At 37.9% G+C, this 27237-nt stretch overlaps 1 protein-coding gene across 3 annotated transcripts in view; it reads left to right on the top strand.

Annotated features, from left to right (window-relative positions):
- WDR89 (WD repeat domain 89) overlaps positions 1–26498 on the top strand; it is a 142116-nt gene extending 115618 nt beyond the window's left edge. For all 3 annotated transcript variants that reach the window (XM_081292692.1, XM_081292694.1, XM_081292693.1), the window contains one exon: positions 24519–26498. In XM_081292692.1, the coding sequence (XP_081148818.1) occupies positions 24519–25713 (1195 nt within the window). In that variant the 3' untranslated portion in view covers positions 25714–26498. The remainder of the gene's footprint in view (positions 1–24518) is intronic.
- Positions 26499–27237: the final 739 nt, after the last annotated feature.

The following is a 27237-nucleotide window of genomic DNA, read 5'->3' as shown; positions in this document are numbered from 1 at the left end:
CTGTGATTTCCCCCATGTTTTTGTGTATGCCAATAGTATTTGTTGCCATGTAGAATTCCATTGCATTGATGTACTACAATCTACCAGTAACCCTATTTAAACTATTATATAATCATATGTTGTCCAATTTATCCTTTTATTATTATCTTAAAAGTTCGTAAATATCCAAAAAGTAATATGCAAACAATATATTTGTGTTGTTGCTTAGGCTAGAAACCTAGGATTTTTTTTTTTTTGGTACTAGGAATTGAACACAGGTATACTTAACCACTGAAGCACATCCCCAGCCCTTTTTATTTTTAAGTTTGACACAGGATCTCACTAGGTTGCTTATGGCCTTGCTAAATTGCTGAGGCTGGCTTCAAATCTTCGATCTTCCTGCCTCAGCCTTTTAAGCCACTGGGATTACAGGCGTGCATCACCACACCCAGCTAGAAACCTTGGATTTTTTTTGTAGTTGTAGATGGACAGAATGCCTTTATTTAGTTTATTTTTATATATTGCTAGGGATCAAACCCAGTGCCTCACACATGCTAGGCAAGTGCTCTGCCACTGAGTGTAATTATAGCCCCCTAGGAATTATTTTTGATCCCTCTTTTGGCACATATATTTAGTCTTGCCAGAAAATTCTATTTATTCTTGAAAAGATGATTTGTGATCTGAGATCAGACACTTCTTACCACCATAACTCTTGCCCAGAATTTTGCACAAATGTCTTACCTATTTTAACTCTTGCCCTAATGTCTGTTCTCTGGGCAATTACTAGAAGAATCTGTTCATAGTGTCTCTCACCTACTCTCAACCCACAGCGGCCTTCTCACTCAAGAATATACTCTAGAGTTCTTACCATGGCTTACAAAGCTCTTGCCTGGCTCTTGCTACCTCTTTAACCTACTTTGCTACACCATGCTTTCTTTCTCTGGCTCAGCTTTAACTGTACTGGCCTTCTTGTTTTTTCTCTCTACATAGAAGGCTCTTGCCCCACATAGTCCAATACCTTGTTTCATCATTTCAATCCAGTCCCAAATCAAATGTCACCTCATGGGAAAGCTTTTCCCTTGATAATTGAATCTAAAAGAACTTCCTACCTCATTTTTCTTGCCTTACCCTATGATACTTTTTTCTATCACTCATCACTGACTATTTCTATTATTATAACTAGTTATTTGCCTGTGATTCTGTCTGTCCTCTTGCTGTTTTCCCTGAGGGCAGGGACTTTGTGTTCTTTGCTGAATTTAGTTATGTCCTCACCCTGTCATATTAAAACTCTTCATAAATTGTTTTTGAATTCTATTTTGGTTGGTTGCGGTTTTATGAGTTTTTGTTTTTTTGTTTCATTTTTGTCTTTTGAGATGGAGTTTCACTATGTTGCCCAGGCTGGTTTTGAATTCCTGGGCTCATGTGGTCCTCCTTCCTCAGCCTCCAGAGTAGATGGGACTGTAGGCCACCATGCCTGGCTTTGTTTTTGAATTCTCGAATAGGACTTTTGAGTAGATTTAATGTTAGAGCTTATCAATTTCTAACTATGGTTTGCGTGGTATTTAAGTAATGTTTTGATAATGTTTATATCATTCTGTAATAAAGCATGGTTCTTTTTATTTTTCCTTTTTTGATACCAGGGATTGAACCCCCAGGGGAGCTTAACCATTGAGCCACAGCCTAAGTTGCTTAGGGCTTCATTAAATTGCTGAGGCTGGCTTTGAAATTTACAGTCTTCCTGCCTCAGCCTCCTGAGCCGCTGGGCTTACAGGCGTGCACCACCATGCCAGGCTATTTCGCCTTCTTTTTTTGCAGATATTAAAGATAGCATTTGTTTAATTTTTTAAAAGCATCTTTTTAGAATTAGAAGAAGAAATAGTAAATATATAGTAACAATTCAAGAATTGGGTTATTCCACATTGCTTGTAACTGTTCCAAATTAAGACATCTGGTGACTAGGGAAGTTTTGGTTTCTCTGTGTTTGGTTAACCAGCTGGTGGTTCTGGAAAGGGAAAGGCAGTTCATTGTTCTTGTTGAAAGAAGCTGGGCATTCATAGACTTACTGTAGGAGGGTGACTTTGGATGGAAGAGTTACTTGAGAAACTGGGCAACTCAGGATGTTATTGAGGAAAATGTGTTTTTAAAAAGTTGTTTTGAATGTCATATCTGGAATCTGAGGGATAATCTTGCATTACATGAGAAAGTATGTGTCATTCTCTTCAACCCCTCCCCCTTTGCCTTGGTAACAGATTCCTGCACTTTCAAAATTGTGCTTTTCCTTAGAATTTTAGTATATTTAATGCCTGGGATGCCATATGTTGCTGCTACCAGAATCTTGAACATTTATGTGAATAAGAAAAATATATTCACACTCACTAAACTGGATTAATTTATGAAGACATTAAGTCTCAGTCATTAATGAATATGAAATTTGAAATTATATTGCAATTGTAGCAGATGTCAGTTTAGCATACCTTCTACTAAATATTCAGCACTTCTTCCCAATTTAAAACAAATGGTTCTTTGGCAAGTTGTTTAAAGCCAATTCTATGTTAGTTTAAAATGTCACACAAATTTCTCTAAATTGTTGATATAAATGTCTTCTGGGAAATGTTCTACTGAAGTTAAATCAATGTATGCTTTTTATCCCAAGGTATTATTCCCTCTAGGACATACTGCATATGGCCATGAGTGATTTGTGCCTGTGTCAGTTTTCCGTTTTTCTGAAATGTTAATACCCAGATTCCTAGGCTTCCCCTGTGCAGTGTTGTTTTGGATAAGCTGACATTAGATAGGCTTCATAAATAATAACTCACTTTAGTGTCCAGTGTAGAGCTAGTGTGGTTACCATTAGATTTTTCAGGTTTGCCATTGACCTTGCCATAGGTACATGACATTAGACATTGGCAGATATTGTTTCCAAGTGCTCTGCTAATATTCACCCCTTTTTGAAAATTAATATGATATATGCTTCCATAAAGGTAATAGTATATCCTTATTTTTAAAAAGTATAATATACTTACTAAAGAGGCATTAATAGGAATTAATAGCATAGTATCTGGAATAAGAATGATGAATTCAGAAAGTAGTTTTATATTGGCTATGCTTTTATCATCAGTAAATGGACATGTAATACTTGGGGATTGTTAGAATGTTATTATGATCATTAAAATTTTCAACAATATAGAAAAATTAGAAAGTATACTACCCCTGCACACATACACACACATACTCCAGTTACATTGGTTTTTTTATTTTTAATATTTCTTTAGTTATTGATGGACCTTTAATTAATTAATTTATTTATTTATTTATTTATACGTGGTGCTGAGAATTGAACCAAGTGCCTCACACATGCTAGGCAAGCGCTTTACCACTGAGCCACAACCCCAGCCTGCTCCAATTACTTTGAAATACATTTGATATTTTTCTAGACACCTTCCTTTGCAATGGACAGAATATGCATGAGTAGAAATAAAGTTATACATTTTTCTCTAAGCAGTATTCTATTTAGTTTAAGTTGAATTTAGTACACACAAAAAAATGAAAGAAATGACTATAAATCAGGTGTTTAGTACAATATTCTTGTTCTTGAAAATTTATTTCAAATTTATTTTTTTTGAAGATAAAAAAATATTAGAAGTTGAGATCTTTATAGTTGGATGTTTTATTTAAACTACATGTTACAGATATGTACACAACTAATTAACTGATGCACTCAAGCGTAGGTTTCTGTTCAACTTTCACCCTTTCAATTGCTGATGAGAGGACTTGGGCCTTCTTTTGCTTTATGGCTCTCCTGTCCAGTGGGCCTTGGAGTCCTCTGCATCAAGCCAGCAGGCAGACAAAGACACATTACCCCTTAATCACCTGGCATGATGTGGCATCCCTTTCACTGGCAAAAATGTGTTCCTGTGCTGGGGCTGTGGCAGTTCTTGCTTGGGCATCTGGGTTCTAGTCTCTCTGCTGAGGTCCCAATAAGTGCCCTGTAGCAAGTTGCACTTCCCCATGTTCCAAGTTGTTTCTCTCCTGTCAGCTGTTTCTCATTTCTCAAACTTGGCTTGGAGGCCTTAAAAATTGGCATCCCTCCCAGCTCTTTGCTGAGGCCCTCAGTATAGGCAGGAGGGTCTGCCCACCCACTCCCTCAACTACCTTCTTCCCAGGTCAGAATACTCAAGCTTTATTTTCACTTGCCTCAGTAATGCTTCAGGAAAAGGGGGTATTGTCTTGGGGAAGGAGATTCTGTTGGGCTGCTTTGCTAGTTTGTGGTAAAACAAGTGTTTAAAGTGAGGATTTTTGCTTTGGTTAAACCCATTGCTATTTTAATTGTACCACACTGGCAAGTTTTTGTTAAGCTACAAATACTTCACTGTTATGTTTACATTAAATCCAAGATGACAATTTCTGAAAGTATTCATAAGAAACTGGTAACATTTATTGCCTAGGAGAGGAAAGAGGCTTGAAGACAGAAACATTCCAAAACAGTAGTTTTGGAGCCTTCTGAATTTTGAACCATGTTGACTATATTATTCATAAATATATGTATACATTATTAGAACATACAGAAACTTCCCAGATGGAGTTGTATATTAAAATTTTTTTAATCTCTCACTTCAGTGTTGTGTTTATTTTGTTGCTGTCTTTAGAATCAGGGCTTCTACCTTAATTACTGAGTATATTTTATTGTCTTCTGAGAGTTCCTTTGTTTATCTCCTTTTCCCTTTTAATTTTGAACAAAAGCAATTGAAAGGGAAGAGAGGGGGGAACAAATGATCAAAGTTCCTGTCTTTAATATGAATGAAATTGATTCCTGTGTGCTCCCTAAAGTTTTCTAAATTAAGTCAATACTTGGTAATATATCTAAGACTTTATTTGATTATCTCTAATTAAGGGGATTCTGATTGCATTAACAAAAAATTCTGCAGCAAACTGACAAATAATCAGGAGATGTCAAATCCCATAACTATGGTGTAAAAAGTTCTGTTCATCAATTGGCTTGGTTCCAGTTTAGAACTTCTGATAGGGAGGGGCATGGATGCCCAGAGTGGCATTTTTGTAAGGTTTCTGAATCAATTAATGATGAAAAGGATAAGATGCTGTGGTTGGTCTAGGCTAATCAAGGTTGGTCCCTGGAGCTGAAGTGAAATCCAGAAACCATCCTGGTACCACATGGAGGATAAGAAGGAGGATTTGAGGAGTACCATCATTCTGTCCATTCAGGTTTCTTAATTGCTCTTCAAATGAAATATTACACACAACTGACCCCTCTGTAACTAATAGTAACTTTTGGAGAATGTAATTATTTGTTCGGAGTGAGGGCTTTAGGGGGTTTCTTTTACTATTCTCTACTCCATAACAAAAAGTTTGTTAAAATAAAAGTGGAGGGGCTGTGGTTGTGTCTAGCATGTGTGAGGCCTTGGGTTCAATCCTCAGCACCACATATAAAGAAAGAAAGAAAGAAAGAAAGAAAGGAATTGTGTCCAACTACAACTAAAAATAAATAAATAAATAAATAAATAAATAAATAAAAGTAGAATACAAAAATTAAAAGTAAAGGATGGTGCCAGGCACGGTGGTGCACTTGTAATCCCAGTGACTTGGCCTGAGGCAGGAGGATCCCAAGATCAAAGCCAGCCTCAGCAACTTAGCGAGCCCCTAAGCAACTCAGTGAGACCCTGTCTCTAAATAAAATACAAAAAAGAGCTGGTAGTGTGGCTGAGTGGCAGAGTGCTTGCCTAGCAGGTGTGAGGCACTGGGTTCGATCCTTAGCACCGCATAAAAATAAATAAAAGGCATTCTCTCCATCTACAACTACCAAAAATAAAATAAAAAGGGCTGGGGATGTGGCTTAGTGGTTTACTCCCCCTGGATTCAATCCCTGGTACCAAAAAAAAACAAAGGATGTTGCTTACAATAAACTTTTCTAGGTTGGTATGTTTTTCCGATCATACTGCTTCGTTTTTCTCAAAGCCTAATGTGCTTATTCTTTTTTTTTATTTTTTAAATTTAAATTTATTTATTTTAATTAGGTATATATGACATTAGAACACATTTTGATTCATTGTACACAATTGCAGCACAACTCTTCATTTCTCTGGTTGTACATGATGTAGTTTCACACCATACGTGCAGTCATACATGTACCTACGGTAATGATGTCCATCTCATTCCATCATCTTTCCTGTCCCCATGCCCCTTCCCTTCCTCTCCCTCCCTTTAACCCAAAGTTCTCCATTTTTTTCATCCCCCCCCATTATGGATCAACATTCACATATCAGAGAGAACATTCAGCCTTTGGTTTGGGGGGATTAGGTTACTTCACTTAGCATGATATTCTCCAACTTCATCCATTTACCTGCAAATGCCATAATTTTATTCTCTTTTAATACTGAGTAATATTCCATTGTGTATATATACCACAGTTTCTTTATCCATTCATCTATTGAAGGGCATCTAGGTTGCTTCCACAGTTTAGCTATTGTGGATTGAGGTGCTATAAACATTGATATGGCTGCAATCACTATAGTATGCTGATTTTAGGTCCTTTGGGTATAGACCAAGGAGTGGAATAGCTCGGTAATGGTGGTTTCATACCAAGTTTTCTAAGGAATCTCCATACAGCTTTCCAGATTGGCTGCACCAATTTGCAGTCCCACCAGCAATGTGTGCCTTTCCCCTCACATCCTCACCAACACTTACTGTTGTTTGTATTCCTGATAAGTGCCATTCTGACTGGCATGAGATAAAATCTTAGAATAGTTTGGATTTGCATTTCTCTAATTACTAGAGATGTTGAACACTTTTTTAAATGTATTTTTCGATCACTTCTATATCTTCTTCTGAGAAGTGTCTGTTCAGCTCCTTAACCCATATATTGATTGATTGTTTTTTTTTTTTTTTTTTTTTTTTTTTTTTTTTGGTGGGTGTTAAGTTTTTTGAGTTCTCTATATATCCTGGAGGTTAGTGCTCTATGTGATGTGCATGTGGCAAAAATTGGCTCCCGAATGTAGGCTCTCTCTTCACATCATTGATTGTTTCTTTTGCCGAGAAGAAGGTTTTTAGTTTTAATCCATCCCATTTATTAATTCTTGATTTTATTTCTTGCGCTTTAGGAGTCTTGTTAAGGAAGTCGGGGCCTAATCTGACACGATGAAATTTGGGCTGATTTTTTCCTCTATTAGGCTCAAGGTTTCTGGTCTAATTTCTAGGTTCTTGATCCACTTTGAATTGAATTTTGTGCATGTGAGAGAGAGGGGTATAGTTTCATTTTGCTGCATATGAATTTCCAGTTTTCCCAGAACCATTTGTTGAAGAGGCTAGCTTTTCTCCAATGTATGTTTTGGCTCCTTTGTCTAGTATGAGATAACTGTATTCATGTGGGTTTGTCTCTGTGTCTTCTATTCTTTTTTTAAATATTTATTTTAGTTGCAGTTGGACACAATACTTGTATTTTATTCAGTTATTTTTATGTGGTGCTGAGGATTGAACCTAGGGTCTCACATGTGCGAGGCGAGTGCTGTACCGCTGAGCCACAACCCCAGCCCCTATTCTGTACCATTGGTCTACATGTCTATTTTGGTGTCAATACCATGCCGTTTTTAAAATTATAGCTTTATAGTATAGTTTAAGGTCTGGTACTGTGATGCCTCCTGCTTCACTCTTTTTTTTTTTTTTTATTGGTTGTTCACAACATTACAAAGCTCTTGACATATCATACTTCATACATTAGATTGAAGTGGGTCATGAACCCCCAATTTTACCCCAAATGCAGACCGCAGAATCACGTCGGCTACACATCCACAATTTTACACAATGCCCCATTAGCAACTGCCGTACTCTGCCACCCCTCCTATCCCCCACTATCCCCCCTCCCCACCCCTCCCAACTTCTCTCTCTACCCCATCTACTGTAATTCATTTCTCTCCTTGTTTATTTTCCCATTCCCCTCACAACCTCTTATATGTCATTTTGTATAGCAATGAGGGTCTCCCTTCATTTCCATGCAATTTCCCTTTTCTCTCCCTTTCCCTCCCATCTCATGTCTCTGTTTAATGTTAATCTTTTCTTCCTACTCTTCCTCCCTGCTCTGTTCATAGTTGCTCTCATTATATCAAAGAAGACATTTGGTATTTGTTTTTTAGGGATTGGCTAGCTTCACTAAGCATAATCTGCTCTAGTGCCATCCATTTCCCTGCAAATTCTATGATTTTGTCATTTTTTATTGCTGCATAGTACTCCATTGTGTATAGATGCCACATTTTTTTTATCCATTCATCTATTGAAGGGCATCTGGGTTGGTTCCACAGTCTAGCTATTGTGAATTGTGCTGCTATGAACATCGATGTGGCAGTATCCCTGTAGCATGCTCTTTTAAGGTCTTCAGGGAATAGTCCAAGAAGGGCAATAGCAGGGTCAAATGGTGGTTCCATTCCCAGCTTTCCCAGGAATCTCCAAACTGCTTTCCAAATTGGCCGCACCAATTTGCAGTCCCACCAGCAATGTACAAGTGTACCCTTTTCTCCACATCCTCGCCAGCACTTGTTGTTTGACTTCATAGTGGCTGCCAATCTTACTGGAGTGAGATGGTATCTTAGGGTGGTTTTGATTTGCATTTCTCTGACTGCTAGAGATGGAGAGCATTTTTTCATGTACTTGTTGATTGATTGTATATCCTCCTCTGAGAAGTGTCTGTTCAGGTCCTTGGCCCATTTGTTGATTGGGTTATTTGTTATCTTATTGTCTAATTTTTTGAGTTCTTTGTATACTCTGGATATTAGGGCTCTATCTGAAGTGTGAGGAGTAAAAATTTGTTCCCAGGATGTAGGCTCCCTATTTACCTCTCTTATTGTTTCTTTTGCTGAGAAAAAACTTTTAAGTTTAATTAAGTCCCATTTGTTGATTCTAGTTGTTAACTCTTGTGCTATGGGTGTCCTATTAAGGAATTTGGAGCCCGACCCCACAATCTGTAGATCGGAGCCAACTATTTCTTCTATCGGACGCAGAGTTTCTGATTTGATATCAAGCTCCTTGATCCATTTTGAGTTAACTTTTGTGCATGGCGAGAGAAAGGGATTCAGTTTCATTTTGTTGCATATGGATTTCCAGTTTTCCCAACACCATTTGTTGAAGATGCTATCCTTCCTCCATTGCATGCTTTTAGCCCCTTTATCAAATATAAGATAGTTGTAACTTTGTGGGTTAGTCTCTGTGTCCTCTATTTTATACCATTGGTCCACCCGCCTGTTTTGGTACCAGTACCATGCTGTTTTTGTCACTATTGCTCTGTAATATAGTTTGAAATCTGGTATCGCTATACCGCCTGATTCACTCTTTCTGCTTAGAATTGCTTTTGCTATTCTGGGTCTTTTATTTTTCCATATGAATTTCATGATTGCTTTATCTATTTCTACAAGAAATGCTGTTGGGATTTTGATTGGCATTGCATTAAATCTATAGAGAACTTTTGGTAATATCGCCATTTTGATGATGTTAGTTCTGCCTATCCATGAACAGGGTATATTTTTCCATCTTCTAAGATCTTCTTCTACTTCTCTCTTTAGGGTTCTGTAGTTTTCATTGTATAGGTCTTTCACCTCTTTTGTTAGGTTGATTCCCAAGTATTTTATTTTTTTTGAGGATATTGTGAATGGGGTGTTTTTCCTCATTTCCATTTCAGAAGTTTTGTCGCTGATATACAGAAATGCCTTTGATTTATGCGTGTTGATTTTATATCCTGCCACTTTGCTGAATTCATTTATTAGTTCTAGTAGTTTCTTTGTAGACCCTTTTGGGTCTGCTAGGTATAGAATCATGTCATCTGCAAATAGTGATAATTTAACTTCTTCTTTTCCAATTTTTATGCCTTTAATTTCTTTTGTCTGTCTAATTGCTCTGGCCAGTGTTTCGAGAACTATATTGAATAGAAGTGGAGATAGAGGGCATCCCTGTCTTGTTCCGGATTTTAGAGGGAATGCCTTCAACTTTTGTCCATTCAGAATGATGCTAGCCTGAGGCTTAGCATAGATAGCTTTTACATTGTCAAGGTAAGTTCCTGTTATCCCTAGTTTTTCTAATGTTTTGAACATAAAGGGATGCTGTACTTTGTCGAATGCTTTCTCTGCATCTATCGAGATGATCATATGGTTCTTATCTTTAAGTCTATTGATGTGGTGAATAACATTTATTGATTTCCGTATGTTGAACCATCCTTGCATCCCAGGGATGAATCCTACTTGATCATGGTGCACAATTTTTTTGATGTGTTTTTGTATTTGATTCACCAGAATTTTATTGAGGATTTTTGCATCTAGGTTCATTAGAGATATTGGTCTGTAGTTTTCTTTCTTTGAGGTGTCTTTGTCTGGTTTCGGAATCAGGGTGATGTTGGCCTCATAGAATGAATTTGGAAGAGCTCCCTCTTTTTCTATTTCCTGAAATAACTTGAAAAGTATTGGTATTAATTCTTCTTTAAAGGTTTTATAAAACTCCGCTGTATACCCATCCGGTCCTGGGCTTTTCTTGGTTGGTAGTCTTTTGATGCCTTCTTCAATTTCATCCATTGATATTGGTCTGTTCAGATTGTGTGTATCCTCCTGACTCAGTCTGGGCAAATCATATGACTTAAGAAATTTATCGATGTCTTCACTATCCTCTATTTTATTGGAATATAGGTTTTCAAAATAATTTCTAATTGTCTTCTGTATTTCTGTAGCATCTGTTGTGATATTGGCTTTTTCATCCCGTATGTTAGTAATTTGAGTTCTCTCTCTTCTTCTCTTCGTTAGCATGGCTAAAGGTCTGTCGATCTTATTTATTTTTTCGAAGAACCAACTTTTAGTTTTGTTAATTTTTTAATAGTTTCTTTTGTTTCAATTTCATTGATTTCCACTCTGATTTTAATTATTTCTTGCCTTCTGCTACATTTGCTGATGTTTTGCTCTTCCTTTTCTAGGGCTTTGAGATGAAGTGTGAGCTCATTTATTTGTTGGTTTTTTCTTTTTTTGAGGAATGACCACCAGGCGATGAATTTTCCTCTTAAAACTGCTTTCATTGTGTCCCATAGATTCCGATATGTTGTGTCTGTATTTTCGTTTATCTCTAAGAATTTTTTGATTTCCTCCTTTATGTCTTCTGTAATCCATTGATCATTCAGTAACATATTGTTCATTTTCCATGTGATGTAGGATTTTTCCTTCCTTCTTTTATCATTGATTTCCAGTTTCATTCCATTATGATCAGATAAAATGCATGGTATTATCTCCACCCCTTTATATTTACTGAGGGTTGCCCTATGGCATAATATATGGTCTATTTTTGAGAAGGATCCATGTGCTGCTGAGAAAAAAGTATAGCCATTTGATGATGGTTGATATATTCTATATAAGTCAGTTAAGTCTAGGTTATTGATTGTGGTATTGAGTTCTATAGTTTCTTTATTCAACTTTCGTTTAGAGGATCTGTCCAATGGTGAGAGAGGTGTGTTGAAGTCTCCCATAATTATTGTGTTGTGGTCTATTTGATTCTTGAACTTGAGGAGTATTTGTTTTATGAATGTCGCAGCACCATTATTTGGTGCGTAAATATTGATAATTGTTATGTCTTGTTGGTGAATGGTTCCTTTTAACAGTATATAATGACCTTCTTTATCCCTTTTGATTAACTTAGTCTTGAAGTCGATTTTATTCGATATGAGGATGGCCACCCCTGCTTGCTTACGAGGACCGTGTGCGTGGTATATTTTTTCCCATCCTTTCACCTTCAGCCTGTGTATGTCTTTTCCAATCAGATGTGTCTCCTGGAGGCAGCATATTGTTGGATTTGTTTTTTTAATCCATGATACCAGCCTATGTCGCTTTATTGGAGAGTTTAAGCCATTAACATTCAGAGTTACTATTGATATATGGTTTGTACTTCCATCCATGTTTGATTGTTTATCCTTTTTAAAAAAATTTTTAGTTTGTTTCTCCATGATTGTCTTTCCCCTCGCCCTCTGTCTTTACTGAGGCACTTCCCACTGATGGTTTTGGTTATTGTTTTTCATTTCTTCCTCATGTAGTGTTTTGCTCAAAATGCTTTGCAATGCTGGTTTTCTGGCTGCAAATTCTTTTAACTTTTGTTTATCATGAAAGATTTTTATTTCGTTGTCATACCTGAAGCTTAATTTTGCTGGATACAGAATTCTTGGTTGGCAACCATTGTCTTTCAGTGTTTGAAATACATTGTTCCATGACCTTCTTGCTTTCAGCGTCTGTTATGAAAAATCCGTTGTTAACCTTATTGGTTTACCCCTGAATGTAATCTGTCTCCTTTCTCTTGTAGCTTTTAATATTTTCTCTTTGTTCTGTATATTGGATATCTTCATAACAATGTGTCTTGGCGTTGGTCTACTGTGATTTTGTGTGCTCGGTGTCCTGTATGCATCTTCAATTTGTATATCTGTTTCCTTTTTTATTTCTGGAAAGTTTTCAGTAATTATTTCATTCAGCAGATTACTCATTCCCTTGGTTTGATTCTCTGTACCTTCTTCTATCCCGATGACTCGTAAGTTTGGTTTTTTTATGTTATCCCATAACTCTTGGATGTTTTTCTCGTGATTTTTTACCAGCCTTTCTGAGTTGGCTAGGCTCTTTTCAAGATGGTATATTTTGTCTTCATTATCTGACGTTCTGGCTTCTACTTGCTCCACTCTGTTAGTGATACTCTCAATTGAGTTTTTAATTTGGTTTATTGTTTCCTTCATTTCTAGAATTATTGTTTGATTATTTTTTATAATCTCTATCTCCTGATAAAGATGCTTAACTTCTTCTTTTATCTGTTTATGAAATTCATTCTCAATGTGTCCTTTCGCTGCTTGAATTTGCTGTCTTGTATCCTCTTTAAGGTTCCATTCCATCTGTCTAAGGTGTTCCTTGAGTTCTTTATATGACCATTTTTCTGATGACTCTAGGTCCTCCTGAATATTTAGGCTGTCCTGCATTGTTTGTACTCCTTTTCTTCCTTGTTTTTTGAAGCTGCTCATGTTACTTCTTGTTCTGTTTGACTGCTGAGTTACTGTTTACTCCTATAAATTAATTTGATGCTTGGGAGGAAAGGTATTTGAAGGGAAGGGAAGAAGTCACTAAAGAGAATGAGAGTAGGCAGGTAGAATTCAAGGAAAGGGGGATAAGAAAAATGAAAAGACTAAAGAAGAAAAAAATAGGAACTAAAAAAAAGAAAAAAATTAAATAATAATAATAATAATTAAAAAAATTAAAATTAAAATTAGTAGAAAAAAAATTTAAAAAATATTTTGTAAAAAAAATTAATAAAACAACAAGAAAGAAAAATGAAAATGAAAGAAAAACCCAAATCAAAAAAAAAAAGAGAAAAGAAAAAAAAAACTAATAAATGCCATCTTAGAGTTTGATTAACTTCTCTTCCAGTAGGTGGCGCTCTGCCCACCAGGCCACGTTTCTCCTGTCAATACGCGGGAACCAATCACTGTGCAGCACCTCCTCCCAGACTAGGCGAGTCTCCAATTCTGAGTGTCTAGGGCCTCCTCTTGTGTCTAGTCACTTCCCACTTTTTCTCTAGCCAGGCCCCTCTCACCACAATACTGGCTACACGCCAGGTCTGCTGCTCCCGGGAGCCCTGTTTTCATGAACGACTGGGCACACTCTTCCAGTTTGCCATTCCCTCAAACCCTAAGTTTGTAGAGCTTGGGGCTGAGAATCCTCAGTGGATTTTACTTGCCCTCCGGTATCCACTTCCCCGTAGCTGGTGCAAGAGACCTCAGCAGTCAGCCCTGGTGGGAGCGGTAGTTCCGCACCGCGGGTCCCACACCACCTCTGATCCCCTCGGGCTGGCTGTAGCTCTCACGGGAGAGCTGGGAGGGGCCCTTAAGGTTTCCCCGATGTGTGGAGAGGGAAGGCTAGGGGATCACACACCTGTAGTGCAGGTTTCAATGAAGTTATCTCCTCCGCCGCAGTCTGATGACGTCAGTTCTCTGCCATAGTGGTGTCTCTTGCAAATGGCGACAGTTCGTTTCCCTTTGCCGGGCGACCAATGCAACGGGTGGGTCCTTACTGTCTCTCCCAAGCCCGGTTTCAAACCTGTGGCCACTACTTATGAAGGCTCGGTAGGCATTTACCTTCGTAGTCTGAGAAGGGCTGACCAGTTGTTTCAGCCGGATGGATTAATGCTGAGTCATAGCTGTTTGTCTGCGGGAAGCAGGTGACCGGGAGTTTGAATTCAGCCGATCAGGGCTCAGTGCGTGTTCTCGGATCACTTGGATTTTAAATTGTCACTCATCTTATCCGCTGTTTCATTTAACTCGGCAGGTCACTCGCGAGGTGAAGAGTCTGCTCTATGGTGCTCCGCGGGAGGCGGCGGCGGCGGCCTTCGGGACCCCTGGGGAGGGGGTGCGGGTTGGGGGAGGGGAGGCGGCGCCTCGGGGCCGCGCGGGCCGGGTACCGGACATGCGGGAGAGCAGGCGGGGTGGGGGAAAGAAATTGAGATCTAGATTTAGAGACTGAGCTTGGGAGGAGAGACAGCTGGGGAGAAGCAAAGCAGAGAGGCGGAGAGGAGAAGGAGATGGGGCCGATAGAGCCGTGCAGCTGGGGCTGCAGCCTTACTGCTCGTGCTGAAGTCGTGATGGACTCCCTCCACCTTGGCTGGATTCGTGGCGGATTCACTCCACCTAGGCCCCTTTCTTGACACGGTGCTGGGTTTTTGTCGACAGATCTCCTTTAATGATCTTTACCTCATCTTTTCAGACGCGGCGGCGCGGAGCACGGAGCGGCTTACTCACTTCCCACCGCCATCTTCCATTAATCGGATGTGCTTATTCTTAATTAAAGTTGATAATAAAGATTGAGTGTCTTAAGTGTTTCAGATTTTAGAGTTTTTCAGATTTGGGAATATTTGTGCATGTGGAGGTGTCCTGAGGATGGAACCCAAGTTTAAACACAAATTAATTTCTGTTTCATATACATCTTTTACACATAGCCTGAAAACAATTTCATAAAATATTTTTAGTACAACTGTGTTTTGAATGTGCTCCATCACAAGATTGAGCATAAAATTTTCTGTCATGTCAGCTCTAAAAAGATTTTGAATTTTAGAGTGCTTTGGGTTTTTGGAACATTTTGAGTTTTTGGTTAAGGAAAAAATAAAACCTGTAATACTTCGGTTCAGCAATAGCTTAGTATTTGAATGAATATAGATTCACAGGTTTTGAGGTTACTTGAATTTCAAACCAGATTCCCCCAGTATGGTCACTCATGCTCTCAAGCTATGAGACAGCATAGACAAGTGAGCTCATGAGCTTCAGTGTTCTCTGTAAAATGTTGATGATAATACTGTCTCACAGGGTTAAATAAGATTTTAGAAAAAGCTGGAGATAACGTTTCTGACATATAACCTAGTATTTCTTAAACTCCAATTGTGATTTTCTTCTCTGGCTTAATTATCCTTGCCCAATTTAATAGATGTAGTGACATTATTGTTAAATCGTAAGTATGGGTCACTAAATTTTTAAAGCCCATTTCGGAATGATCTTTCCCATTATACTTCTTTCTTTGTTAGGGACTTTTGTATTTCACAATCATCACAGCTAGGTCCTTAGAGTCAGTAGGTGATATTGAGTTCCAGCTGTGGGGAATTAGGATTTTTCAATCCATATCTGATAAATTGTCTCAAAAAAATATATACTTTTTTTTTAAGAGAGAGTGAGAGTTTTTTTAATATTTATTTTTTAGTTTTCGGCGGACACAACATCTTTGTTTGTATGTGATGCTGAGGATCGAGCCTGGGCCGCACGAATGCCAGGCGAGCGCGCTACCGCTTGAGCCACATCCCCAGCCCCAAGAAAATCATATACTTATGTGCAATTGTTAATTGTGTTGTCAAATCTTTCACATAAAATGATGAACATTTCAACCTGAAAAGTAAAAATAGACTTCTAAGAGTACTGCTTATATTTTATTTTACACAAAAATAATACTCAGAGGGATGGGGTTATAGCTCAGTGGTAGAGTGCTTGCCTTGCATGCACAAGGCCCTGGGTTCGATCCTTAGCACCACATAAAAATAAATAAATAAAGATATATCCATCTACAACTAAAAGAAATATTTTTAAAAAATAATAATTCGCAGAGACTTCCACTATAGTACATTTCATAAGGTATTTTAATACTTTTATCTACTTCCTCTTTTATTAAATTATTTAAATTAGGCTCTTTGTCATATTTCATATTCAAACTGAGCCAGTTGAGGAATAAGCAATACTCAGTTGAAGTTGGATTTATTTAAGATGTATTTTAAAATAGGAAGAACATATTATTTGGTTTCTTTTAATAGGAAATAAAATGAAATAACATTTGATATATAAAAATAGCTTAAATTTTATTTAGGCAAAAACTGCAAGAGGGCTGGGGTTGTGGCTTAGTGGTAGAGCACTTACCTTGCATGTGGGAGGCACTGGATTGGATCCTCAGCACCACATGAAAATAAATAAATGAAATAAACGTATTGTGTCCATCTACAACTTAATTTTTTTTTTTCAAAGCTGCAAGAGTGCCTGGTGTGGTGGGCACATGCCTGTAATCCCAGCAGCTCTGAAGGCTGAGGCAGGAGGATTGCAAGTTCAAAGGCAGCCTCAGCAAAAGAAAGGTGCTAAGTGAAGGGTAAGCAAGGAACGAGAGACAGGTAAGCAAGAAATGAAAGACAGAGACCAGGCAGAGATATACACAAGAGTTTGTCAGAGCTGACAAAGGCCATCTCTCTATAGGAGAGAGATGCAAAACAGGTGTGGGTTCTGGGACTTTTATGTGGGTTCTGAGACTTTTATGGGGGAGGCTCAGGAATCAGAACCAGGCAGGTCCTAATGAGGAAGGTTAAGTGTTGGGTTGGTATGAGGGAGTAGTGAAACTTTTTCCTTAAAATGGCAGCTGTCACTTAAGATGGCCATCCAGATGCTAAGCAAGGACCTTAGACTAAGCAATTTAGTGAGACCCTGTCTCTAAATAAAATACAGAATAGGGCTGGGGATGTGGCTCAGTGGTCAAGTGCCCCTGAGTTCAATCCCTGGTACCAGAAAAAATAGAAAAAAAAAAACCTGCAAGAGGAGTTCATTCTTAAGTTTAGTGATTTTGTTATTAAGTAGTCAACCTTTTGTTGTTGTTGTTTTGGTACTGGGGGTTGAGCCCAGGAGCACTTAACCACTGAGCCACATCCCCAGCCCTTTTTGTGACACAGGGTTTTGCTAAATTGTTTAGGGCCTCACTAAATTTCGGAGGCTGGCCTTGAACTCACATCCTACTGCCTCAGCCTCCCGAGCTGCTAGGATTATAGGCATGCACCACTGTGTCCAGCTAGTAGTCAGCTAAGAACAATGATTCAGATCAGAGATTAGTCAGCATTTCTCATGTAATATATTGCAAGATGGGCCAGGTGCAATGGTACATGCCTGTAATCCCATCAGTTTGGGAGGCTGAAACAGGATTGAAAGTTCAAGGCTAGCCTCAATAATTTAGTAAAACCCTGTCTCAAAATAAATAAAAAAGGACTGAGGATGTAGCTCAGAGGTAAAGCACCCTCTGGGTTCAATCCCTAGTATCCCTCCCTGAAAATGTTGCAGGATAGCTGTTCAACAAGTAGTTATTATTTGAAGCCCCAAGGTATCCATTGAGGTATCTTTCTAAATTTCTCCCAGCCACTGCACTATTTTCATACCTGAGAATTTTGTATCCCAGTAACAATCACAACAGCTGCCATGGCTCAGCACCAGGGCACTGCTAGTTTTCTGCTATTTCTTGGACTGAAGTAGATAGCTCTTTGAAGGAATTATAGGTCAAGATGAGATATTAGGGGCTGAGGCTGTAGCTCAGTGGTAAAGTGCTTGCCTTGTATGTGTGAGGCACTGGATTCAATCCTCAGCACCACATAAAAATAAATAAAGATATTGTGTGTTCAACTACAACAAAATAAATATTTTTAAAAAAAGATGAGATATTAGTTATTATTCTACCTCCATTCCCAGAACAGTTAGGTCCAAATTTAAATTGGATGTGGTTGCTTGCTATGTCCTCTAATTCAAGGACAGGGAATTTCTTTTGAGTGAAGAAAAACATTTTTTAGCCAAGTAAACTATCACAGCTTCTTTCTACCATTTTCTTTCTTTCTTCTTTTTTTTAATATCTTTACTTTTTTATTGTTATGTGGTGTTGAGGATCAAACCCAGCACCCTGCGCATGCCAGGCGAGCGCGCTACTTCTTGAGCCACATCCCCAGCCCTCTACCTGTTTCTTTTTCTGGACCTTCTCTTCTCTCCTCTCAGTGTTGGGAAGGGTATGGACAGCAGTGTATCTGTAGGATTGAAAAGGAAGTAGCAGTAACTTCGCTTTCACTTATGTATTTCTCTTTATTGATCTCTTTTTGCTTATCTTCATTTACTCTCTCCTTTGGTACTCTTTTCTGTACCTCCATGTGTGTGTAGGTGTGTGTGTGTGTGTGTGTGTGTGTGTGTGTGTGTGTGTGTGTTCTCATATATCTGTTCTAGTCAGCTTTTTTGCTGCTGTGACCAAAAGACCTGAAATAACTTTGGAAGGGTGGGGTGGGTGTTAGGGATTGAACCTTGAAGGGCACTTAGAACTACTGAGCCATTTCCCTAGCCTTTTTTTTTTTTTAAGACAAGGTCTCACTGAGTTGCTTCAGGCCCCACTAAATTACTGAGGCTGACCTCAAACTTGCAGTCCTCCTGCCTCAGCTTCCCAAGTTTCAGAGGTTTTAGTTTATAGCTCTAGGCCCAAGGTATGGCAGAACATGGAAAAGGGCATGGTGGGGGAAAGCAGTTCTGGAAATAGCAATCAGGAAGCAGAGAGAGAGCCACACTCACTAGGGACAAAATATAAACCCCAGAGGCATGCCCCCAGTGACCTGCCTTCAATTACTACATAGTTAATCCATGTCAGTGGTTCAATCCACTGATTAGGTTCAAGTCCCATAATCTAATCATTTCACCTCTGTTCTTGCATTGTCTCATACGTAAGTTCTTTTTTGGGAAGATACCACATATCTAAACCATAATATTCTCATTTCACCTCCTTAGCTCTCTCTGTAATATTTCTTAAGCTGTTGAGATTTAGAATGCTAATTAAGCATTATTTTGTGCATCTAACAAACAAAACAGACAAAAAAAGATTAAATTCATGGTTAATTTTGTTCTCCACATGTGTTGGTTAGGTTGAGCCATATGAAATTGTCAATATCATTTTGATCTACAGAAATAGATTTAATCTAATGTTTCTCTAAGCAGCTTGCTCAAAAGTAGGATTTGGAGATTGAATGAGTGGTCTGAATGGAAGAGTGAAATATTTATGAGGATTTCCAACGTGAGAACTAGATAGAGCAAGGTACCATTATGATGCAAACACCATTGAACAAAATGGAGACAATTGAGACTTATAAATTGTTTAGTATTTTTCAAGGGCAAGGTTTTGGGAAGAGGGGAGCATAAATAACCACTTTTGGGGCTGGGGATGTGGCTCAAGCGGTAACGTGCTCCTCTGACATGTGCGGGGCACTGGGTTCGATCCTCAGTACCACATAAAAATAAAAGATGTGTCCACCGAAAACTAAAAGATAAATATTAAAAAATTATCTCTCTCTCAAAAAATAAATAAATAAATAAATAAATAGCCACTTTTGTTTTGGGGTATGGTAGGACACATCCAAGGAGAAATCACCAGTAGACAGCTGGATATGTGGATTTGTGTATAGATAGATGGGATTGTTCACTGACAATTTAAAACATGAATGTAAATGAGGTCACCCTGTAATTGTGGACTGAAAAGTTAAATGCGCATTTTAGGATATTTTGAATATCTTGTGGTAAAAGTTATGTTAAATAATGTTTTTCTTAACAAATGTAAAATCTTAGTAATTTCATTTTGTACTTTGAATGCCTTCGTTTTACAAATTCCCATGAGTGGAATTCCCCTGCAAACACACAGATGCATGCAATGTCCTTTCAGGTTTATTCTGTTGCTCCTAGAACTCTCAGGCTATTTTATTATTTTTTTTAATTTTATGTATTTTTATGTGGTGCTGAGGCTCAAACCCAGTGCCTCACACATGTGAGGCAAGCACTCTACCACTGAGCTGTAGCCCCAGCCCTCAATGACCAGTTTTTAATGGCATAAGCAACCATTTTCCTATAATGTTCATTAATAAAACAGGGCTTTTCAAAAATTATTAAATGAATAGTGTAAATTTCACAGCAGATACACATAAATGTAGTTCCTTTTTATAAATTCTTAAGCATAGGACTAAAAGTTTTCGTTGTGTCTGTATTGTTTCAATTATTTAAGTAAAAATTCTGAAGCAAATGTGGCAAAAATGTTAGCATCTGTTAAATCTGAGTATTACGTATTTGGGTGTCTGTTATACTTTCTTCTACACCTATTTGTACATTTGAAGTTTTCTGTAATTAAATGATTAAATTTTTTAAATTAATAGAATAGGCAATGTGACAGGGAACAAGAGGGCTTCTTTATGTTGGTTGATGGGGAAGTTCTCTCTGGGGAGGTGACTATACTATGACCTGAATAACAGGAAGGAGTTATTCGTGTAGAAAATGTGGGGAAAGAGTATTCCAGGCAGAGAAACAGCTGTTATAGTACTGAGGTAGGAGAAACCATGATATGTTCCAGGAAAGAAGCCATTTTAGCCTGTTTGGTTGGAAAACCAACAGTTATGCTGGTAACTACCACAGCATAACTAGTCATTGGTTCTTTAGTCTCAGAATACTTAAATTGAAGGAAGTTTATTATTTTTAGTCTAATGTAATTCCATAGTTTTATCCATGTAGGGATTGTAGACTGACGGGGTAATGTTATTTAAAAAACCAAAAGTATTTCTCAGTGTCAAGTCGGAACAGTTTGGACATCAAAGGCAACAAGCTGGGTGTGGTGGCTTATGCCTGTGGTCCCAGCTGCTTGGGAGACTAAGGCAGGAGCTGCTTAAGCTTAGGAATAACTGGACAAAATAACTAGACCATATTATGGTTTGTATATGTGAAGTGTCTCCCCAAAGCTCCTGTGTTGCTGCAGGAATATACAGAGGTACAATGACTAGAAATAAGAGCTCCATTCCCACTGTCCATCCTGGAGACTGACTGGTAACAGTAAGCAGGGGCTTGTGCCCTGAGAGGGTTCATCTTCCCTGAGAGCCAACCCCTTCCCCACCCCTTCTTTCCTTTCTCTGCTTCCTGACCTCTTTCCTCCACTGGGCCCTTCCCCCATGTTGCACTGCCCCATCTTGGGCCCAGAGCAATGGAACAGCAATCTTTGGAACTGAGGCTTCTGAAAATGTGAGCCCCAAATAAACTTTTCCGCTTTTTAAGTTGTTCTTGTTGGGTGTTTTGGTTGCAGCAATGAAAAAGCTAACAAATTCCCATCTCAAAAAAAAAAAAAAAAAAAAAGCAATGAACATTACACAATTGTTAAAAATAATTTCTTAGTGACAATGGAGAGGAAGGGAGGGGCAGAGAGTGAGAATCTTTATAGTTTTCTAGATGAAAGTCAAAATGAGGTAGAAAGAATGATTGAATAACTGCTTAGCAGATCCCAGTATAACTTGACATCATATGCCTCCCTGATGTGATGCAACAAGAAGTACTTAGTATCACCTAAATAGTATCCCTACCCACAGTGTTAAATTGCTATTTAGTCATGAGGAAACAGACACATTGAAAATGTGGGACATCTTTTGAGACAGTTGGCCTGGACTTTTAAAAACATTCAGTGTCATGAAAAACAAGGTTGGAGAGGTGTTCTTATGCTGAAATATTTAGAAATGAAGTGGTATTTCTTCTGTAACAAACTTTCAGATGGTTCACACAAAATAAGATGTATGTATATAGATACAGAGAGAAAACAAATGTGGCAAGAAGTTAACAGTTGGGGACTCTAGGAGGTTAAGGACTGTGTGTGTTTATATGTGTTCATTATATTATTCTTGCAGGTTTTATAGTTTTTATTTTTATTTATTTTTGAATTTATTTTTACTTTTATTTTTTTGGTACCCAGGATTGAATCCAGAGGTCACTTAACCACTGAGCCACATTCCCAACCCTTTATATTTTATTTTGAGAGACGGTCTCACTAAGATCTTAGGGCCTCACTAAGTTGCTGAGGCTAGTCTCAAACTTGCAATCTTCCTGCTTTAGCCTCTCCAGTCACTGGGATTACAGGCATGTACCACCATGCCCAGCAGTTTTTATAGTTTTTAAATTTCAAAATTAAAAGATGGGGATAGTTCATGTGCCAATTTTGAATGTACCTTTTAATATTTTTTCAGATGTTGATGGGCCTTTTTTTTATTTCATTCATTATGCAATGCTGAGAATCGAACCCAGTGCCTGACACACATGGTAGGCAATCCTTTTACCACTAAGCCACAACCCTAGACCCAACTTTTTGATATTTTTTTAACCACCAATTATGCTGTTTGAGGCCACTCTGATAGATCCAACTTCTTTATCATTTGGTGTTAGTGGAAAAGGTAGTGGTGATACTGGTGATTTTTACGGTGATGTTTATTGAACATGTATTATGCTATATCAGACATGAAGCAGAACACATTACACATATTATTTCAGTTAATCCTCATAACTGTTGAGTTAGTAGTCACTTCTCTTAAAGATGAAAAGATGGATGTTTCCAAAGCTATCACTAAAGCAACAGAAAAAAAATTAAGAATAAAGTTGTGAATTAGTTAGTGAAGCAGACTAGAATTTTCATTAGCGAAAAGTACCATAGAAAAACTTGTAGTGAGCTGGACATAGTGATGCACACTTGTAATCCCAGTCACTGGAGACTCAGGAGGATCTCATATTCAAAGCCAGCCTCTGAAATTGAGTGAGGCCCTAAGCAACTTAATGGGATCCTGTCTCAAAATAGAAAATAAAAAAGGGCTGAGGTTGTGGCTCAGCGGTAGAGCACTCGCCTAGCACATTTCGAGATGCTGGGTTCAATCCTCAGCACCACATAAAAATAAATAAATAAAATAAAGGTATTGTATTCAACTCCAACTATATATATATATATCTTTAAAAAAAATAGCTGGGGATGTGGCTTAGTGGTAAAGCACCCCTGGATTAAATCCCCAGTACCAAAAGAAAAAAGAAAAAAAGCTGTGATAAAGTCACTAGGAGTTCAGACTTTTCTAGCTTTGAACTTTCTCCACATAAAATCTACCAGGGAGAGGCAATCTAGTGTGGTCTTATGAGTTCATTTCCTAAAGCCAGAATCTCTGTGTTCAAATACCGGTCCCACCATTTAAAAGTTGCTACTGCCTGAGAAACACTTCTCCAAGATTCTGTCCTGGGGACTTATTAGTTTCCTATGGGGCTATAACAAATGACTACACACTTACTTCATAGCTTCTTGTTCTGAAGGTCGGAAGTCCAAAGTGGATGTCACTGGACTAAAAGTAAGATGTCAGTGGACCTGCATTTCCACTTGAATCCTCTGGAGGAGAATGCTTTCTTGCCTTTTCCAGTTTCTAGAGGCTATCTACATTTCTTGACTTATGACCTCCATCTTAAAAACCAGTGATGATGTATCTCTCTGTGCCTTTCTTTCATGTAACATCTCCCTCTGACACTTCTGTGTTTCTCTTCTACTTTTTAAAAACACTTGTGATTATATTAGGTCTACCCAGATAATCTAGGGTAATCTCCCTATTTTAAGGGCAGCTTTAAATTAGGCTAATTGGCAACCTTAATTCCATCTGCAACCTCATTTCTCCTTTTCCATGTAACCTAACTTATACTCAGGTTCCAAGGATTAAGGCATGAACATCTCTGGGGAATTTTTTTCCCCCCATGGCCTACACATCCCTGCTAAATTCTAAAGTTGTATAAGGGACCTGGGGCCAGATGATGATTCACAGTGTTTGCCAATACTGAGGACTGTGAGCAGGACCAATAATTGGGTTTGAACTAAAAGGAACTACTAAGTGATATATATATATAAAATGCTGCATTTACCATAGGTATTTCTTAGCTAGTAAGAAAAGATATAAATTATATCTTTTCTTACTAGCTAAGAAATACCTATAAATTATATCTTTTCTTACTAGCTAAGAAATACCTATGGTAAATGCAGCATTAAAGAGTAAATTAGAAGGCAACTGAGTTTTAGTTATATTGTGATAGGGAAATGATTAAAATATTAGAACAGCTTCTATTTCTATTCTGTGCCTTTTTTTTTTTTAACTAGGGATCAAACCCAAGGAACTTAACTACTGAGCTTGATCCCCAGCTCTTTTTATTTTTTATGTTGAGACTGGGCCTCACTAAGTAGCTTTAGGACTCTCCCCTAAGTTGCTGAGGCTGGCTTTGAATTTTCAACCCTCCTGCCTCAGCCTCCCAAGCTGCTGGGATTAGACATGCCACTGTGCCCAGCTGTGCCAATTTTTTTTATTACCTAATTGCAACATTAGAGAAACTAAATTTAACTTAGTTTAATTTTATGTTTTATATTTCTGTTTCACAGAGTTTTACTATCATTGGATGATACTATTGATATGGAGAAGATTGAAGAACAATTTTCTAACCTGCATATTGTTAAGCGTTCCTCGGAACCGAAGGAACCCACTTATCTGCTTGACATTGACACATCGAAAACTGTAAAAGAAGAAAAAGGAAGCTTGGTTGCTGTTTTATGTTCTAATAGATCAATAAGGATATATGATAAAGAAACATTAAACATATTACGAGAATTTAATGGATATCCTAGACTTCTTAATGGAGTCAAGTTCGCCAATTCATGTGACAGTGTGTATTCAGCAAGTACTGATGGCACTGTAAAATGTTGGGATGCTCGATTAGCCAGTGAAAAACCTGTTCAGCTGTTCAAGGGGTACACTTCCAATGTTTTCATCAGCTTTGATATCAATTGTAATGATCATGTCATTTGTGCTGGTACAGAAAAAGTGGACGATGATGCATTGTTGGTATTTTGGGATGCAAGAATTAATTCTCAGTGTTTGTCTACTAGTAGAGACCCACTGGGTACATATTCAGAGACACATAGTGATGATATCACTCAAGTACGTTTCCATCCCAGCAATCCCAACATGGTCATCTCCGGTTCAACTGATGGCTTGGTAAATGTATTTGATATTAATGTTGATAATGAAGAAGATGCACTAGTTACAACCTGTAACTCAGTGTCATCCGTAAGCTGTATTGGTTGGTCTGGGAAGGATTATAAACAGATTTACTGCATGACACATGATGAAGGATTTTGTTGGTGGGATCTTAATCATTTGGAAACTGATGAACCAATTACACGTTTGAACATCCAGGATGTCAGAGAAATAGTTAACGTGAAAGAAGGTAATTTGGACTATTTGATTGGTGGCCTCTATCATGAAAAGATGGACAAATTGTTTGTTATTGGAGGAACAAACACAGGAAGGATTCACTTAATGAACTGCACCACGTCAGGACTGACCCATGTGACTACCCTTCAGGGAGGACATGCCGCCACCGTTCGTTCTTTCTATTGGAATACACAGGATGATTCTCTGCTGACAGGGGGAGAAGATGCACAGTTGTTACTTTGGAAACCTGGAACAGTAGAGAAGATGTTTACAAAGAAAGACAGCATGAAAATAGCATCCTCTGTGCACCAGCGAGTACGCGTTCACAGTAATGATTCTTACAGGAGAAGAAAAAAGCAGTGATGTTGCATTGGGAGTTTCCTTGATAGGTTTCAAAGTTTCAAGTAATGGTTTCTGTCTGTAACCTCTAGTAAGCATGTTTAAACCTTGTATGTAACAACAAATGAGTTCACAAACAAATCCTGGACAAATGTTGAGAATGGTTTAATTCAAGAGGTCTGTTTGTATTCTAAAATATTTTTAAGCCTCCAGTTGAGTTTTGAAAATCAATGAGTTGGAAGTAAAAATTACATGCCTCATTTTAAAGACCCATCTGTTGAGTTAGTAAATGTTGGGTATGAAGAAATAGCTCTGATAAGGACTTTTTAGAAGTAGATAGCTGATGAATCTTAAAGAAACAGGTGGTTTGAGCTGTGGATTTTGTTGTTGTTTCGTTTGTTTGTTTTTGTACCAGGGATTGTACCAAGGAGCGCTTAACTACTGAGCCAAGTCTTAGCATGCATGAGGCCCTGGGTTCAGTCCCTAGCACCCTAAACAAATAAATAGAAATAAAGCATAGGCATTTACCTATAATGATAAAAACATACTTAGTTAATATTTATATTGTTTACTTTTGACTAAATAATTGCTGATGAAAAGGAAATTATCTTGTGAAATTCATTTTGATAGTCAAAATACAAAAATGTTTGTAATAGGACTATTTTTATAAATATCCTTTCGATGATATTTGTGGTAAAATTCTTTTACAGTGTTTCATCTTTAATTTTAACCTTGAAGTTTTGCTTACTGCTAATTTTGTCATTCTTTTAAAAAATATTTCTGTAAAGAATGTTAATAAAAGAAATTGATTATTCCTAGATTTGTTATCTTTTCTTAAGGGTTAGAATATCTTTGTGTAGATACTGGTAATTATATCTCTTTAAATCTTAATTAATAATGGCATCTTTGAATCTGTGATACTAGGAGAAAATCTATTTATTTATTTATTTTTGGTACTGGGGATTGAACCCAGGGCCTTGTGCATGCAGAACAAGCATTCTACCAACTGAGCTATATCCCCAGCCCAAGAAAATTTATTTTTATATAGAAAAATATAGCTTACAATTAGGCTGTGATCTAGAGTAGCTCACCTGAGACTACAAAATAGGTAAGTCATAGTTTAACGTATTCAAACTATATAATTAGTTTTCTGTTGTGTGTTCTTTGTGTGGTGCTGGGATCAAATCCAGGGCCTTACAGTTACTAAGCAAATGCTCTACCTCTGAGCTACAACCCAGCTTCCTTGCTTAGTTTTATATGACCTATGAGGTATGAATGGTTTTCATATCTTTAAATAGCAGCAAAAGCCAAATGAATATTTTTTAACATGTGAAAGCCAAAAGTTAGAGATGATTCAAGTAACCATCAGTAGATGAATGGATAGGCAAAATGTAGTACATCCATTCAGTAGGATGATATTTGGCCATTAAAAAGGAGGAGGCAGGGGCTGGGGATGTGGCTCAAGCGGTAGCACGCTCGCCTGGCATGCGTGCGGCCCGGGTTCGATCCTCAGCACCACATACCAACAAAGATGTTGTGTCCACCGAG

This window comes from Spermophilus citellus, assembly GCF_964194105.1.
Source record: "Spermophilus citellus genome assembly, chromosome: 4".
Classification (NCBI taxonomy): Eukaryota; Metazoa; Chordata; class Mammalia; order Rodentia; family Sciuridae; genus Spermophilus; species Spermophilus citellus.
The sequence above is the reverse complement of the archived record's forward strand: the minus strand, read 5'-3'. Positions and strand labels throughout refer to the sequence as shown.